This window comes from Peromyscus maniculatus, chromosome 4 (genome assembly GCF_049852395.1).
Source record: "Peromyscus maniculatus bairdii isolate BWxNUB_F1_BW_parent chromosome 4, HU_Pman_BW_mat_3.1, whole genome shotgun sequence".
NCBI lineage: Eukaryota > Metazoa > Chordata > Mammalia > Rodentia > Cricetidae > Peromyscus > Peromyscus maniculatus.
Genome location: NC_134855.1, coordinates 131,583,963 through 131,600,107, shown reverse-complemented (window position 1 = coordinate 131,600,107; position 16,145 = coordinate 131,583,963). Strand labels below are relative to the sequence as shown.

General features: G+C 47.0%; 1 protein-coding gene across 9 annotated transcripts in view; it reads right to left on the bottom strand.

Annotated features, from left to right (window-relative positions):
• Window positions 1-469: 469 nt before the first annotated feature.
• Window positions 470-16,145, bottom strand: part of LOC102913727 (DNA (cytosine-5)-methyltransferase 3B) — a 39,326-nt gene continuing 23,650 nt past the window's right edge. For 5 of the 9 annotated variants that reach the window (XM_076570896.1, XM_076570889.1, XM_076570890.1 and 2 more), the window contains 13 exons: window positions 16,009-16,131; window positions 15,822-15,866; window positions 13,902-13,981; window positions 13,515-13,627; window positions 12,943-13,129; window positions 12,171-12,255; window positions 11,538-11,683; window positions 11,086-11,176; window positions 10,695-10,843; window positions 9,774-9,859; window positions 4,958-5,027; window positions 4,193-4,311; window positions 470-1,982 (listed from right to left, as the gene is read on the bottom strand). In XM_076570896.1, coding sequence (XP_076427011.1) covers window positions 1,841-1,982; window positions 4,193-4,311; window positions 4,958-5,027; window positions 9,774-9,859; window positions 10,695-10,843; window positions 11,086-11,176; window positions 11,538-11,683; window positions 12,171-12,255; window positions 12,943-13,129; window positions 13,515-13,627; window positions 13,902-13,981; window positions 15,822-15,866; window positions 16,009-16,131 — 1,436 coding nt within the window. In that variant the 3' untranslated portion in view covers window positions 470-1,840. The remainder of the gene's footprint in view (window positions 1,983-4,192; window positions 4,312-4,957; window positions 5,028-9,773; window positions 9,860-10,694; window positions 10,844-11,085; window positions 11,177-11,537; window positions 11,684-12,170; window positions 12,256-12,942; window positions 13,130-13,514; window positions 13,628-13,901; window positions 13,982-15,821; window positions 15,867-16,008; window positions 16,132-16,145) is intronic. The other 4 variants (XM_076570893.1, XM_076570895.1, XM_076570891.1 and 1 more) reach the window with 1 other exon arrangement.

The window sequence follows — 16,145 nt, the reverse complement described above, 5'->3', positions numbered from 1 at the left end:
TTTTCTTTTTTGTCCTGCCTAAATATGATACCTGTAGCTGGAGTTTTCTCCTGTTCTGCCTGGCCCATGGTCAAGACCAGATACCCAAGCAATAATGTTCTACAAAGTGAGTCAAACTAATGAGCATCTTAAGCTAAAGGTACCAAAACTTTTCACTTGATCAATTATAACAATTAATTCCGTGTTTAACAATCAACGGGAATTAAGTTGGCCACTAAACTAACTTTCAGGATAATTATGGTAACTAACCAAGAATGCTACAAGTAGGGATATTTATCTTTGTTATGATTTTCCATGTGATCCAGCAAGCTAAGGTTTTATTCACAATGTAGCCCAGGCTGGCCTAGAACTCACATGGATGTGCCTGATCTTGGATGGCAAAACCTGGAAGTAGACCAAGCTCCACGATGTAGAGAGCACAGACATCCTGTGCATGTCAGCACACACCAGCAGATGAACACACACAAGATTAGAGAAATACAACTTTAATCAAACAGGAAGGAAAATTCTAGGCATCTGTTAGCTTTCTGCCTAAAACTTAAAAAGCAGGAGACAAAACTGTTGAAACAAGGCAGTTTCCCCACACTTGTGACACTGCTCCATTACCAAAATAAAAAAATAATAATAAAAAAAACTTTAATGAAAATGTTAACCATGAAAATAGAAGTCTGAGAGTCGTAAAAAGTGTATAAAAAGCCCCCCAGTGCGACAAGGTTGTCCTTTTTCTACAAAATAGCACCAGTAATCAGAGTAAAAGGTGTTAAAAACCATTGAGATAGCATTTCTGAAATGCAGCTTTTCTCATCTCCAGTGATGTCCCTAAAAAAGAATGCCCCTTAAAAACACAATGGATCATGGGGTAAAACGGTTTTAAAAATCTCCAGAGGATCCAAGTTTCTCACTGTGGTTTCCCCATCATCTCTCAGATAAGGGAAAATGATGTGCTTCTGGCCCTAGTATTAGAGGATCATACTTCTCTGGAGACCTGAGCTGTGGGGGAGGAGGCTCCATCATTTGGAGAGAGGGAGTGGGGAAAAAGTTTAGCTAAACTCCCTCCTTCATGTCCCTCACACATGAAAGAGGGGCCACCCCCCTCCCTGAGCTCAAAACAGTCTATTCCAGTCTTCTTGAGGATTAGCTACATGGGCCCCTGCCCAGGGAATCTTGGGGGAAATAGCCCTGAATGTGATGATGATGTCATCCCTGCTGACATCATCATCATACTGGGAAATGCTACAAGACCAAAAGGACTCCAGCCCTTGCAAAGCAAGGGGAAGGTGCCAGTAAGACCTAAGTCATAAACCTTTTCATCTTCTACTATCCCTAGGGAAAATTAAAAAACAAAAAACGAAAACATTTCTGGCCCCTTGACCTTGTTCATCTGAGCCCACATGGCACTAGCGTCCTCTAGTAAATAAATGTGGAGCACAGGTTATTTAAAAACAAACCTGAAGTGATTTTGCAGCATTAACCTGAGTACTGGGAGAGCTATGATTTTGGTATCTTAGCCAACACTTCTGACTGATTAACCCAGGAGGGGAAAAAAGCCCTATTACTATCTACTTCAAGTTTTCAAGTTTCAAGATAAGAAAACATGAGCACCGTGTCGGGCTACTCTAAGCAGCCAGGTCTGAGCTGTGCATATGGAGGGAGCACCTTGAGCTCCCTGCAAGGGCCAGGAGGCTCTGCTCCCACTGAACAGGAGAAAGCTGAGGTACACAGTGAGGTGAGGCCCCAAACAGGTGAGCTGAGTGAGGGAGGGGAGGGGTGAGGTGCCTTCAGGGAGAGGGTGACTCTGGGGACCTGGCCCCCACCAAGAGCACCCCAGTCCTGGGTAGAACTATTCACATGCAAAGTAGTCCTTCAAGGGGGCAAAGAGATGTCTGATGACTGGCACACTCCAGGACCTTCCCAGCAGCTTCTGGCGGGCGCCACGGCCCATGTTGGAGACGTCAGTGTAGTGGGCAGGAAAGCCGAAGATCCTGGGAGAGCACAGAGTGAAAAGACACAAGGTTAGAAGGGCCCATGTCCCCAGCACACCAAGAACAGCTGTGTTCTGGAAGCCTAGGCTTAGGAAAGCTAGCAGGCTTCAGTCAGGACTATTAGGCTCAAAGGAACCTTCCAGATGACCAGTTCCACTGGTTCCTCAGAACACTTGCTGACAGCTGACAGTGACAGTGACCCAGGGCTGTGCACCTTCACAGGGATTGTGCCCCTGTCCCTTACATTCCATGCAAGGCTGCTTCTTCAATGTGAATTGACCCATGAATGACTGCCAGTCAGCCAGCAGACATGTATCTAGAACCATTCTTAAATGCTTAATGTGAACTGGTCAGCCAGAAGACACATGTATTTGGCTTCAAAACATAATGAGAAGTCAAGCAATTTGTTTTCAGAGGGAAAACAAAAGACAAGATTTTCAATGCCAAACACAGGGGGCTCACAGATACCATAGCTGCATGAGCACATGTACACACACATCTCTCTCTCTCTCTCTCTCTCTCTCTCTCTCTCTCTCTCTCTCTCTCTCTCTCTCTCTCTCTCTCTGTCACAAAATATTAAGAGAAGAATAATTCCAGAGCTTGCCAAAGGGACTTCCTCCAGGCTGCTGAAGAGGACAAAGGCTGATCCTCAGTACAGCGGGCTTACGACAGCTCTAATGTTACCTGCAGGAATTCACCACCTCAGGCCCAGCCTTGTTATTCCCAGCATCTACACAGTACCAATCACACCTCATGAATCACTTTAAACAGAACTTTCAAATTCCAGAACAAGCTGCAGCATGGACATAATTAGTGTTGCCAGCCCGTGGACCCGGGAACATTTGTAGAAGAGGGCAGTGAACTGTTTCTAGACATAACAAGCAGGTGCAGAACTCACAGTATTGTGATGGAATGCTCACTATAGAGTGGGGGAAGGCAGGAATCCCAGCATTGGGTAAAAACCTACTGGCATTCCCAGGAATTGGAAAGTCAGTTGACGTGAACCCTGCTGGGCTTATTACACAGCAGGCCAGAGTCCACGCTGTAAGAATAGCTGGGGATTGATTGGCTTGATCTGTTTGGGAGGCATCTAGGCAGTGGTACCAGGTCCTGGGCTCGTTGCATGAGTTAGCTGTTTGAAACCTGGGACTTATGCAGGGACGCTTGGCTCAATCTGGGAGGAGGGGACTGGACCTGCCTGGACTGAGTTTATCAGGTTGATCCCAGTCCTCGGGGGAGACCTTGATCTGGAGGAGGTGGGAATGGGAGGTGTGCTGGGGGGAAGGGGAGGGGGACAGGAAGGGAGAGAACAAGGGAATCTGTGGCTATTATGTAGAACTGAATAGTATTGTAAAATAAATAATAATAATAAAAAAGAATAGCTGGGGAGGACAAAAGGGACTTGATGAGCAAAGGGGGAATAGTAAAACCTAAATTGGGTGAATGGGAGTGGAGAGTGGAGAGGGTAGTGATAGAGTTGAGGGAGAAGGGTAAATATGTTCAAATTTGAAAATGAACTGTTAAAAAAAAAATGACTTGGGCCACGGTGGTTCACATTTATAAGGCGAACATTCAGGAGGGTGAAGCACAGGCGTGCCTAGACTACAGTGAGTTCTTGCTCAGCCAGGGGACCAGAAAGGAAACCAATACCCAATGAAATATGGAGCACTAACACCTTCATGAAATAGTTCATACAAAACTATCTGGAAAAGAGGGCAAGTGGTGGTGCACACCTTTAATCCCAGCACTCGGAGACAGAGGAGCGGGTCTCCATGAGTTCGAGGCCAGCCTGGTCTACAGAGCGAGATCCTGGACAGTCAGGGATACACACAGAGAAAACCTGCCTCAAAAAAGGAGGGGAGAGGGGCAGGAGGATCTCTCTCTGAGTTCAAGGCCGTCCTAGTCTACACAGTCAGCTCCCGGACAGCCAGAACTCCTTAGAGACCCTGTGTCATCCAAAAAACAACAACTGAAATCAATGAGATGGCTGCTCTGCACAACAAAGGTACGAGAATCCAAAGACTAGAGCAAGAAGGACCCCTGAGCGGGACTCGGGGTAAAGCAGAGTTTCCGCAGCTCTCTCACTGAAAGGATATTGAGACAGGAAACCATCAGGACAGTGGAGAAAGGCGTCCACCACCCCATCTTTCTCCACCCATTTCCCCTTTCTGCCTTTGTCCCCACGGCTTCCCTCTCCAAGTGCAGCTCACCTTTCGAGCTCAGTACACCACAAAACATCGTCCTTGCCATTCATGACTACAGGGAAAAGCTGGTTTTTCCCCTGTCTGATGGAGTTCGACTTGGTGGTTATTGTCTGTACTTTCTTTAACTGGAGGGGGAAAAACATTTCGGGGTGAGCACAGAAGGCTTCCACGTGGGGTCAGTCTCAGAAGAATCCAGAGGGCAGAGGATGGAAGGCATGAGTTAGGAGAGGTGGCAGGGATGGGCACACACAGAGAGAGGACAGAGACTGACATGAAGAGATTCTTTCTGCTTCTCACAAATGCCACATAAATTTTGGCCAAAAGTGACCATGAAGGAGCACATGGGGGCCAAGACACCAGTTACTGATCAAAAGGGTCATTAAGAGCAAAAACCATCCAGACTCAGAATGGCCAACCAGAGCTTGGGCAACAGGCCTTCACTTTTCGCAGACATGGAGGAGCAGGCACTCAGAGGCCTTCCTGTGCGTCTCTGACTTCACAGCATCCGCCACTGCTCCTTAGAGCAGAGATCACCTGCAGCACAGCCTCTGGACCTCCAGCATTAACCACTGCAGAGCCCGCTTGCATTTTCTTACTGAGGTTATTCACCAAGAACATCTCCTACTCTGTACTCAAAGAAGGGACAGAACAGTTCTGTGGGGAGAGGAAAGAGGCCCAGCACCAGGAGTGTGAGGGAGTGAGCAGGAGCCACGTGGATAGAGCCAAGGTCAGTTTTCCAGAAGGTGCAGCATAGACCACTCAGCATCTTACCTTTGCTGTCCTACTGAACTCCAAGCAGTCCTGCAGCTCGAGCTTATCATTCTTTGAAGCTATCACGGGCCTGGGAACAGCCAAAACCCGTTACTCTCCAGCATCTGCCCTGGAGGTCTACACTAGAGACCTCACAAGTCAGGTGAGGAGAGAATCTAGCTTTTTAAATAAAATTTAATTTTTTTAAATGTGTATGCGTGTTCCCCTGTGTTTATAAGAGCACCACATGCAGACACAGGCCATGAAAGTGGAAAGAACTAGAATCCTGCAGGATATTGGGCACTGGGAACAGAACCAAGAGCAACAAGGACTCTGAACTGCCTAGCCAGTTCCCCAGCTCCAGAATCTGATTCTAAGTGTACTTTGGTGATGATCATGTCATAAACATCAAATGCAAACCATCCTGGTGAGAGCATAAGGCTGTGCCAAAATGCCTAATGACAGCCCACTACCCACACATGTCTTGCTACCACTGAATGACATGCATTAATGGGGAAACCAAGTCCTGTGCAAACCAGAACGTCTTCTTTCACTGTTATATATAGACAGCACTATCACCTTGGTCTAGATCACCATGGGCATCTTTACTATGAGACATAATGCCACGGAATAACCCTCTTGTACATTGTAAAGATTTGTCACTTGAATTGGTTTAATAAAATGCTGATTGGCCAGTAGCCAGGCAGAAAGTATAGGTAGGGCAACCAGACTTAAGAATGCTGGGAAGAGGAAGGGCAGAGTCAGGAGTCGCCAGGCAGACGGAGAGGAAGCAAGATGAGAATGATGTCTTGACAAAAGGTACCAAGCCACATGGCTAAACATAGATAAGAATTATGGGTTAATTTAAGTGTAAGAGCTGGTTGGTAATAAGCCTGAGATACTAGCCAAGCATTTGTAATTAATGAGTCTCTGTGTAGTAATTTGGGAAGCAGCTGCCAGGTATTTGGGAGTTGCTGGCTGGACAGAAAGACTCCATTTACACGGACACTGCTAGAGACGGGAGCTCAGAAGGCCAGCGATTGTAATGCCACCGTCCCATGAAAGACCTTCAGTGACTGCTCCTTCTGTGGATTCAAATGTCAAGAGCTGGGTGTCAAAGCAGAAACCTGTCCACATCTGTACACAGAAGCAATGATCTACACCAGCCCCTATCAGAGGACCCGAATACCTCAGAGACGTTGCAATGGAGGCAGTTAAGGAAATCACACCCAGCCCTGACAGCCTTCTAGCCACCCATGAGGTATTCATGAGCCTGACACTGAGACCAAGAAAGAAGAGTCAGAGCAAGCCTGGATCTGTGCAGATTCAAGATCCACACAAACTTCAACACAGGTAGTGGAGCGTGGTCAAGTATAACCACAGGGACCCAAGAGTGGATGATGAAGACCAACATAAAGCTTTCAGGTGTTCATAGCACACACAGGCACACACATAGGTATAATTAAAAAAAAAAAAAAAAAAAAGACTGCATCAGTGATGGATGATAAACCAGCAGGTATTAGCTAGTGCAGTCTGTATCTGCCTAGACCTCAAATGCTTAGTGTATCAAATCAGACTCCTCTTGTTAACCAACATCTAACAAGTCTCTCCAGTGGTTGACATCCTCTTGGATAGACAATACTCATCACCACTTCATTTACATCTTTCTGTCTTCCTCTTTTCCTCCCACTAGGCAAAAATGCATCTCATGTTAGCAATGTCCCATGATTTCCAATGCCAACATTTAAGTAAGCAGCATTGTGTTTAGATGGAATTTCTTACACCTATACCTTCAGTTTCTTCCCAAGGTGTTCCTGACCTTGGGAAAAACACAAGTTTTGAAGCTTGTCTCGGGAAACCCATGGGTCCCACAATCCAGAGTCCTTCCTTCGGCATCAGATTCTCATTATTCACATGGCTGCATCGCTTCTGTTCTACTGAATGGGCCCTCTTGCCGTCCACATCCACATTTGCCAAGCTACCCTCCTTAGCTTGTCCACTCCACAAGAACTATCAACAGGCTCTACCACTTAATGGGCAACACAGCAGCTATGAAAGAGCTTGATGGCTGGGTAAGTTAGCACAGGGTAGCCCAAGAATAAACATGGTATGGTAACCAATCGCTCAGCCAGCTCCAGTGATTAAGTGATTAATGATACTCCCCACCCCACCCCACACAAAAAAACCTGGTCCACCCTACTACAGGCTCCAACTCCAGCCACACTTGGCCAATATCTAAAATTGCTTATCAGAGCTCATGGCAGGTCAGAGATGGTCAATACCATTGCATGTAGTGTCTTCATTAGCACGGTCTTGAAAGCAAGCATAGATAATCAGGCCCTTACAGAGCGAACCGCTTGTGTATAAACTCCCTTGACTCAGCAACTTTTGGTTCATGATAAAAGGGTGGGAAATACTGACTGAGAAAATTAGAGGGAGCCAGATTCTGTGCTATTTATAAAAATAAATTATATGTATGAAAGTATTATCAGCATATCACATCCATACCTGGCACCCTCACAGAAGAGAGCCTCAGACTCCATGGAAAAGAATACTAAGACCAATAACTAATATATAGGATGCTATGAACTTATGAAGCTTCTACAGGGCAGAGGATACCATCTTGTGGCAAAATTGCAGCCTATAGAATAGGATAAGATCCTATCAAATTATGTATCTGATAAGAGGGTTAGTATCTACAATAAAGAACTAAAAGATGGGGAACAGAAGTAGTGAATAATTCCTCAAAATATGAAATACAAATGGCTGAGGCACAGTTAAATATTCAACATTCCTAGCCATTATGAAAGTATAAATTATAGATGGACAGCAGTGGCACATGCCATTAATCCCAGCACTTGGGAGGCAGAGGCAGGCAGATCTCTGTGAATTCAAGGCCAGCCTGTACTATAGAGCTAGTTACAGGACAGCCAGGGATACACAGAGAAATACTGTCTCAGGCTGGAGATGGCTCAGCAGTTAAGACCACTGGCTGTTCCTCCAGAGGTCCTGAGTTCAATTCCCAGCAACCATATGGTGGCTCACAACCATCTGTAATGAGATCTGGTGCCATCTTCTGACCTGCAGGCATATATGTAGGCAGAACACTGTATACATAATAAATAAATCTTAAAAAAAAGAAACATTGTCTCCAAAAGATAAAAAGGAAGAAAAGGAAAAAGGAAAATAGAGAAAGAAAAAGAAAAAAAATTAAATGAAATTATAAATGAGATTTCATCGTCTATCAGTCAGAATGGACAAGACCAATAAAACAAATAACAGCTTGTGGGGGCAAGGTTGTGGGTGCAGAGGGAAACACTTATTTGTTCCCGGTGGGTGTGCAAATTGGTTCAGGCATTATGGGCAGTGTGGCAGTTCGTCAGGAAATTGGAAATGGATCTGCCTCAAGATCCCACTATAACCACTCTTGATGATATACCCAAAAGACTCTACACCCTAGTAAAGAGTCACTTGCTCAGCCATGTTCATGCTGCCCTAGTCATGATGGCCAGAAGTTGGGAACAGCCTAGAAGTCTGTCAATTAATGAATGTTCAGTGAGAATGTCATAACTTTATACAATGGAATTATTCAGCTATTAAGAAAAACAAAATAATGAAATGTGAAGGTAAACGGATGGAGCCAGGGGGTAAAAAATCCTGATTGAAATAACCCAGACCCAAAAGGTCAAATATTGTGTATTCTCCCTTATATGTGCATAGTAACTTTTAAGCCTTCAATGTGTGTGCTGCCACACATCAGAGATTAGGTACACAGTAGGGACATGGGGGAATCCAAAGAAAAAGGAAATAGAACATAGAGGTACAGAGAGGTAAAGGGAAAGCTATACTGGATGGATCAAGTAGGGAATATGGGGAGGGGCAAAGATTACATTTTTATGAATGGTTTGTCTGCATGTGTTACTTGCATCCCAGGTGCATTCCTGGACCCCTCGGGTGACAAGAGGGTATCAGACCATTTGTAGTACAGATGGCTGTGAAGTTCCACGAGTCTGCAAGGGCAGCAAGTGAGCTTAACCACTGACCACCACTTCTCAGCCACCATGCTATTACCATTAATGCCTCCGCTCAGCCCTGGGTTGGTCACCAAGGGCCTAGTTCAGGACCCACACCATCTCAGGGGCAGAAGGAATGGTGTCCTTGACACTCAACATTTGCAATGGAAGACGGCACAGCAGGAAGAACAGGGAGGCTTCATAGTTCTGTCATCCTGGGGACCTTGAGAAACGCCCGCCCGCCCTGCAGCTAGAGCAAGGCAGCTGGCCCAGGAGTCCTCCTAGCCAGTGCTCCACTCATTCAGAGCATCCTTTCTAGACAGTGGTTCTCAACCTTCCTAATGCCTCGACCCTTTAATACAGTTCCTCATGCTGTGGTGACACCAACCATGAAATTATTTCATTGTGACTTCATAAATATAATTTTGCTACTGTTAGGAAACATATGCAGGATATCTGATATGCGAACCCTATGAAAGTGTCATTGGACAGATCTGTGTGTTCCCCCCAGGGATCACTGCCCACAGGTTGAGAACCACTGGACTAGAAAGTTGGAATATTGGGCTGGAGAGATGGCACAGGTTAAGAGCATGGCTGCTCTTCCAGGTCTTGAGTTCAATTCCCAGCAACCACATGGTGGCTCACAAACATCTGAAAGAAGATCTGCTGCCCTCTTCAGGCATTTAGGCATACATGCAGGCAGAATACTGTACACATAATAAATAAATACAATTTTTTTAAAAAAAGGAAGAAGAAAGTCAGAATGTCAGTCAGACTTGTATATAACTTGGCTGTCTGTTACCTGTCCCGCTCAGGGTTCTTACCTGTTCATCCCAGGGAGGTTGCCCCAGAAGTATCGGGCCCTGTGAGCGGCAGAAACCTTGATGGCATCGATCATCACTGGGTTACACTGCAGGAAGAGAAGGGGAGCTGCAGGGGACACCTCAAGACTCAGCTGTCAGTCAACCCAGGTCTGACCCGGCGGGCGACCAGGCTTTCCTAGCTAAACAACGAGACAGACCAGTTCCCACCCAGAGGCTGGCTGGAGAGATCAATGCATGATGGTGGATAAAGAGATGAGATCAGACCTGCCCACATTGATTCATGAGCAAATTCTATTTGCAGAAGGTTGTGCAGGCAGAGAATGCACACCTAAGCACCGGTTGAAGACAGCTCTATCCCTCAACGCCAGATAACTTATAAGCTAGCTGCGGTGGTGCACACCTGTAATCCCAGCTCTCTACAGGCAGAGACAGGAAGATTAAGGGTTCAAGGAAAGCCAGGGCTACGTGAGACCATCTTCAAAAAGAAGAACAGAGCCAGCAGGATGGTTCAGCAGGCTTGGGTGCTTTTATGCTGATGACCAGAGTTTGAGTTCCAGAAGCCACATTGTGGAGAGAATGGACTCCAAAGTAATCCTGTGACCTTCAAACATGCAGCATGGCAGGTGTGCCTGTGTGCACACATACAAAGTAAAGCTTAAAAATGAAGGAAAACAAACCAAGAGATGGAAAGACAAAAGCCTATTAATTTCCCCACAGACCTTACATCAGCGATTATCAATACAAATAGAAGATAGCATAAGTGCTGACTAAGAAGGAAGGGGTGACCTAAATGGATCACCTACATTCAAAAAGCCTGGAATCGTTCATCCTCTAGTAAGGAAATCCACTGCTCAGCAACATCGAGCAGCCTTCTGTGTTAGTGTTGCCTTCCCTGCCTAGTTTCCCTGACAATGGACTCACCGCCAAGAATCGGGAGATGTCTTTCTTGTCGTTGACCTTCATGGCTACCACATTCTCAAACATCCAGAAGAATGGACGGTTGTCGCCCTCCTTGGGGCGTGTATAATTCAGCAAGTGGTAAAACTCAAAGAAGAGCCTGCCGGTGCCCTCTATATTGGTAAGAGCATTGGAAAATGGAGTTCAATCAACACAAGCCTCAACTTCCCCAAACCAAGAGTTTTCCAAGGACACAGCAGTAAAGGAAAACCTGTACCTGTTGTGCCCTGGAATGACAAACAGAATCTGGCCTAAGCTATGAGCCATGCTGAACAACACTACGAGCCTATTCCACCTGAACTCACACTGCTGATAGAGGCCCTGCAGGGGTCACAAACCCACTCAATCTACTCACCATATAGGCCTTTCCTGGCGGGATTGACATTGGAGAGGTCATTGCAAGGGCTTCCACCAATCACCAAGTCAAATGGGCCCCACTCCTCAATCTGAGGGAAAAACAGGACTAGGATGAGCCTGAGGAAGGACGAACTAAAACCTTGGATTCTGGGGGAAAATTTAAAAACAAAAATAAATGAAACAAAAAACACCAATTCTAAAATCATCCTTTGCCACTAAATGTTTGATGCCAGACACCTCAATGCTCATGTTCTAACAGAACTACAGAATCTTGAATTATACCTCAAATTGCCCTATTTATACTTTTTTTCTAACGTGTCCACAGCTTCCACTACCTGCAACCCTGGACCCGAGGGATGGGGACAGTATGCCATGATATCAGGTCAAGTCCAGGGTATAGAAGAGGGATAAGTAAGATGAGATGAACTCCAGGAAAAAGGTCACCCTTACATTTTTCTTTGTGATTTTCCTGACGTCATCCACGTATTTGATATGGCCTTCATGCTTAACGGTTCCCACAGCGATGGACTCTGAACAGACTTCGGAGGCGACGTACTTTTCCACTTTGATACCCAACTCTTTGAGCACCAAGTACCCTGTGAGGGATCAAATAGAAATGTGAGGACAGGGGAATGAGGATCCATCCCCTCACTCCATCACTGTTGCTTCAGAGCAGCCGTGTCGACTCCAGGGGCCCTCACAGCGTCGCCCATAGTGGCCATGCTCTCTCCTTCCATGCAGGGGACGGCTCACGACATGGAAAGGAACCAGGACTGAGGAAGGTAGTTGCTACCTAACTGACCACCAATGTATCTATGCACACAGAAGGAAAAGTTTAAGAACAAAGGTTAAAATGCAAAGAGCTAAGAAGTGTGTCCTTTGAAAAGGGGAGCAAGCACCCTGCATGAGCCACAGCAGACCAAGAGTGCTGTGCATGCTGACTGATTCCTGCGTGCACACAAACAGGAAAAACTAGAAAAGAGCCCAGACTGAGGGGCTTGCCAGCAAGCCGACGGTCCACAACTGTCACAGGGGAGACACCTTCAGCCCGCCTAGAAGCGTCTTTCATTGCCTCAGACTCACCTGTCGCAATTCCATCAAACAGGGACAGGACTCTAATGGGCCTCCTCCTGGCTGCGGGAATTGCTGGGTACAACTTGGGCGGCTCCTGCCAGATAAGCAAAGAGAGTGATGCCTCCGAGTGCCCATCCATCCTCCTGTGCCCAGAGGCTTTGATGGGAACCGGGAAGAAAGCATTAGCCACAGGCTGGCCATGCTGTCCTTAGATAGGAGGGACACACAGAGCCAGATAAGGAACTGGACCAGTCACTGCCAAGGCCTCTAAGAACAGGAGATCAACTCCTACAATGTGGGAGCAGCTGCTCGTCACCCACAGGCTCCGAACATTCCGTCTTGTTCCCTCCTCAGAAGGCACTGGAAAGAGAATTGTCGGCTAGAGGTGTTGACTCGCAAGGGCTCTCAGGGCTCTGTGAGGTAGCAGAGATGGAATCTCGCTGCACGTTCCCAGCTGGCCTTGACCTCACTAACATAGGCTACCCTCAAACTCATCACAAAGTTCATGGCTCAGCTTTCTGTGCTGAGATTCCAGCCTTTGTTTCTATGCCTGTTACTATAATTTTCTTTGGCTGTTTTGATACAGGATCTCACGATGTAGGTAGCCATGACTGGCCAGGAACTCACTATGTAGACCGGGCTATCATTGAACTCAGAGATAGGTTTGTCTCTGTCTCCTACATTCTGAGATTAAAGGCCTGACTCTTGCTTGTACAGATGCACAGGATTCAGATTCTCGGGTACTGTAATTGCATGGGACTACACAGAGCCGATGGCTTACAAATTCTTCGAGGTCAGGATCAGTCGTGAAGAAGTCTTGCAGGCGCATGTTCCAATCCTTCCTGCGCCTGAGGACACCATGGCAGCGCTGTGGGATGCACATATAGCAGCTCCAGGGTTCCTTCAGCTTGGCATCCTCGGCTGTCCCTGTCCCCACCAGCACCTCCAGACACTCCACACAGAAGCACCTGTATCAGAGTATCCAGAGAGAGTGGGCACCAAGATTACCAGACATTTGTCATGTAGGCCCAGTTAGATCTCCTGCCTGATGCTCAGCCTCCGGCCTCCACGTATTTTGAGATATAGGTTAACAAACCCCTTCTTGAATATGGAACCTTCACACTCCCTTCAGGTCTAGAGCCTTTCAACAGAAACCTCACGGGGCTGACCTCACGGGCACATTGACCTGAGTCCAGCACTATGCATCAATGCAGTTCATGCCCGTGAGCACCAGATTCCACAGACTATCTATCGACGGGGTGCTTTTTCTGTTTGGTTTTCGCTGCCTACAGACTGCAGGAACTGTGAGGTCCCCCGGGGATCTGAGGCCCTCTTGTCCGGCCCCCCACTCACCTGCAGCAGCTGGTGTTGCTGCAGAGAAGCAGCTCCCGGCCCTCGCAGCACACGGTGCAGTAGGACTGATAGCCGTCCTCATCATACATGTAGAAGAGCTCCAGGAAGCGATCCTGACCACCAGAGAGAAGCACGTGAGACCACAGGCCTGACCTCAGCCAGGCCTGGCTAGCAAGCTGGCTGGGGCCCTAACCGGTGGCCTGGCATGCTCTTCAGTGACAGTGCATGTGATTGGAGGGCCTTCTCTGCTGCAGCACCTGTCCCCCAAACAGGAAGTGGGGGTGAATGTGCCCTGGGAAGCTGTTCACTAGTGCCTGGAGCAGGAACTGGGCTGGGGGCCTGGACAGGGGAAAGGACGTGACAGGAGGAAGGGGCAGGAAGACTCACCCGGCAACTCTGACAGAGCCCACCCTCAAAGAGGGGATGGAAGGACACAGGGTTCTTCCTACCGCAGGACAAACAGCGGTCTAAGAGAAAGACAGGGTGTCAGAGTTATGGAAATCAAGGGCCTGACATCTGCTGATGAAGCCTTATGCAGGACAGTTCTGAACCCCTGCGTAAGCCACCACTGTGTCAAGGACTTTATTCTACATCCAATGTAACTGTCACTTTGAAACCAAAAAACAAAACAAAAAAAAAAAAGTTACACATCAGAACAAGGTTTGTAAGGAAGAAGAACAGGAAATACTGTGAAGGAAAGATATGAAACTGCCTGCCTTGAATACTTCTCGTTTGCCCAGCACGGGGACATCAAACACAGGCACTAACGGTGACTGCAACCAGCTTTACAGATGAGGAGACAAACCCTACCAATGAGGTAGCACTGATGTGTCTTCAGACTCCCAGGTGTCTCCTCTACCCTGAAACAATCAGCAGGTTTCAACTAATTGGATGCAACACCAGCTCTGAATCCATTTGTTATTCATGCAACCTTTATACGCCCACACATGGAAGGAGATGTAAGGGGTACTTCTGGACAGCCTGGTCTACATAGTGAGTTCCAGGACAGCCAGGGCTATGGAGAGAGATAGGTAGGCAGGTAGGCAGGTAGGTCGATAAGAGTTAAAAAATATGTATTAATAATAGTGACCAAGACTGTGTGACTGGGAGGTGGTGGGTGAATTCAAACACCAGCTTTCACAGGATGAAACAGATACAGTGCCATGCCTCTTTCACTAATGATTTTTGCAGTGTATGTCTGTATACATGTGAGTGCAGTTGCCCAGTTAACACATATACAAACTGCGGAAATGACAGTTTCATTTTGGGTTTCTCATCCCATTTTTGCTTGGTTTCCTGCTCACTGTGTGTGTATGTGTCTGTGCGTGTGTGTATTCACACTGCATGCTTGAATGAAGACATTCCCATGACACATGTCAAGGGAACACCATGGACCTTCTTCTCTACCTCATGGGGCACAATGTCTATCACTGTTGTGCCTGGACACTACTCTTCCATGGATTCTCTTGTTTTGACCTGCCATCTATCTCCCTGCAGAAGCCCCAGGACTGTAGAAGCTGGCTTAGTTATTGCTGTTGTGGGAAAAAAATCTCAAGTCCTCACACTTATATGGGAAGCTCGTTACCCTGTCCAGTGTTAATGAAACCTTGCTGGCAATTCATTACTGTCTCAACAGGCCCATGCTACTGGAGCAAACCACACTTTTAAGAAACTATTTCCTGAAGCATTCACTCAGTTTATGTGCTCACAGACATAGATCAAGAGGACAGGTGGCAACTCTTGACCAGGGATTGTAGATAGTCAGTCTTACTACTAATACTTCTCGTGCCCAGCTCGGCTTTTCCCCAGGGTTTCTACAGGAATGCAGCACAGCTATTGTTTCAGCCATAAGCCCTTTACTGACAGACATTTCCCAGGTCCAGGGACGTAGTTTCTCACCCAATACTAAGTATTGTCACTAAAGACTAAGGGGAATGAAGTTGGGAAGGCAAATATAGAGTTTCTTGAAAATTCAAAATGTCATTATGTTGATTCTGAGCCAAACGAATGCAAGGAAAAGCTGTTACCAGGACAATAGCAAAGTAGTTCACGGAAAGTTCAAGGTACCAATGTTTGGCCAAAATGCCAGAGCTCCCATTGTCCACATCTGTGATCTCTCTGTTCAGTAACCTCAGGGACAAAATGAGGTTACTTGGCCTAATGAATTTAAGAACTAATACACAGGGAGCAGGAATAGGTCCTGACCTAGGACAATGCAGAGCTCTGGATTAAACCCATGCAGATGGTCAACATCAGGCTAAGGCAGGCCTGGGGCACCCCTGAAGGGAGAGGGTCAGGAGACAGTACCTTCCAGATTGCCCTTGTTGTTGGTGACATCAGAAGCCATCCGTTCTGTTGAGGAGAGAGGGACAGGTGTGAGGAGGTGGCAAAGTCTCTCCTTTCCCACGCAGCTGTGCACCTCTGTACCCCACAGAGGACCTGCTGCTCCTGGTCCTGCACCGTGCACGGCCAGACCTTTCGGCACCCAAATCACCTCGGCTCTCGTCATCCTCCCCTCGGTCTTTCCCTCCGCAGCTGTTTGTCTTGAGGCGCTTGGGTGTGGGACAGTACTCAGAAGCGGCAGAGTCATTGGTGGTTCGTCTTCGACCTTTGTTCTCTGGAGGGGAAGCA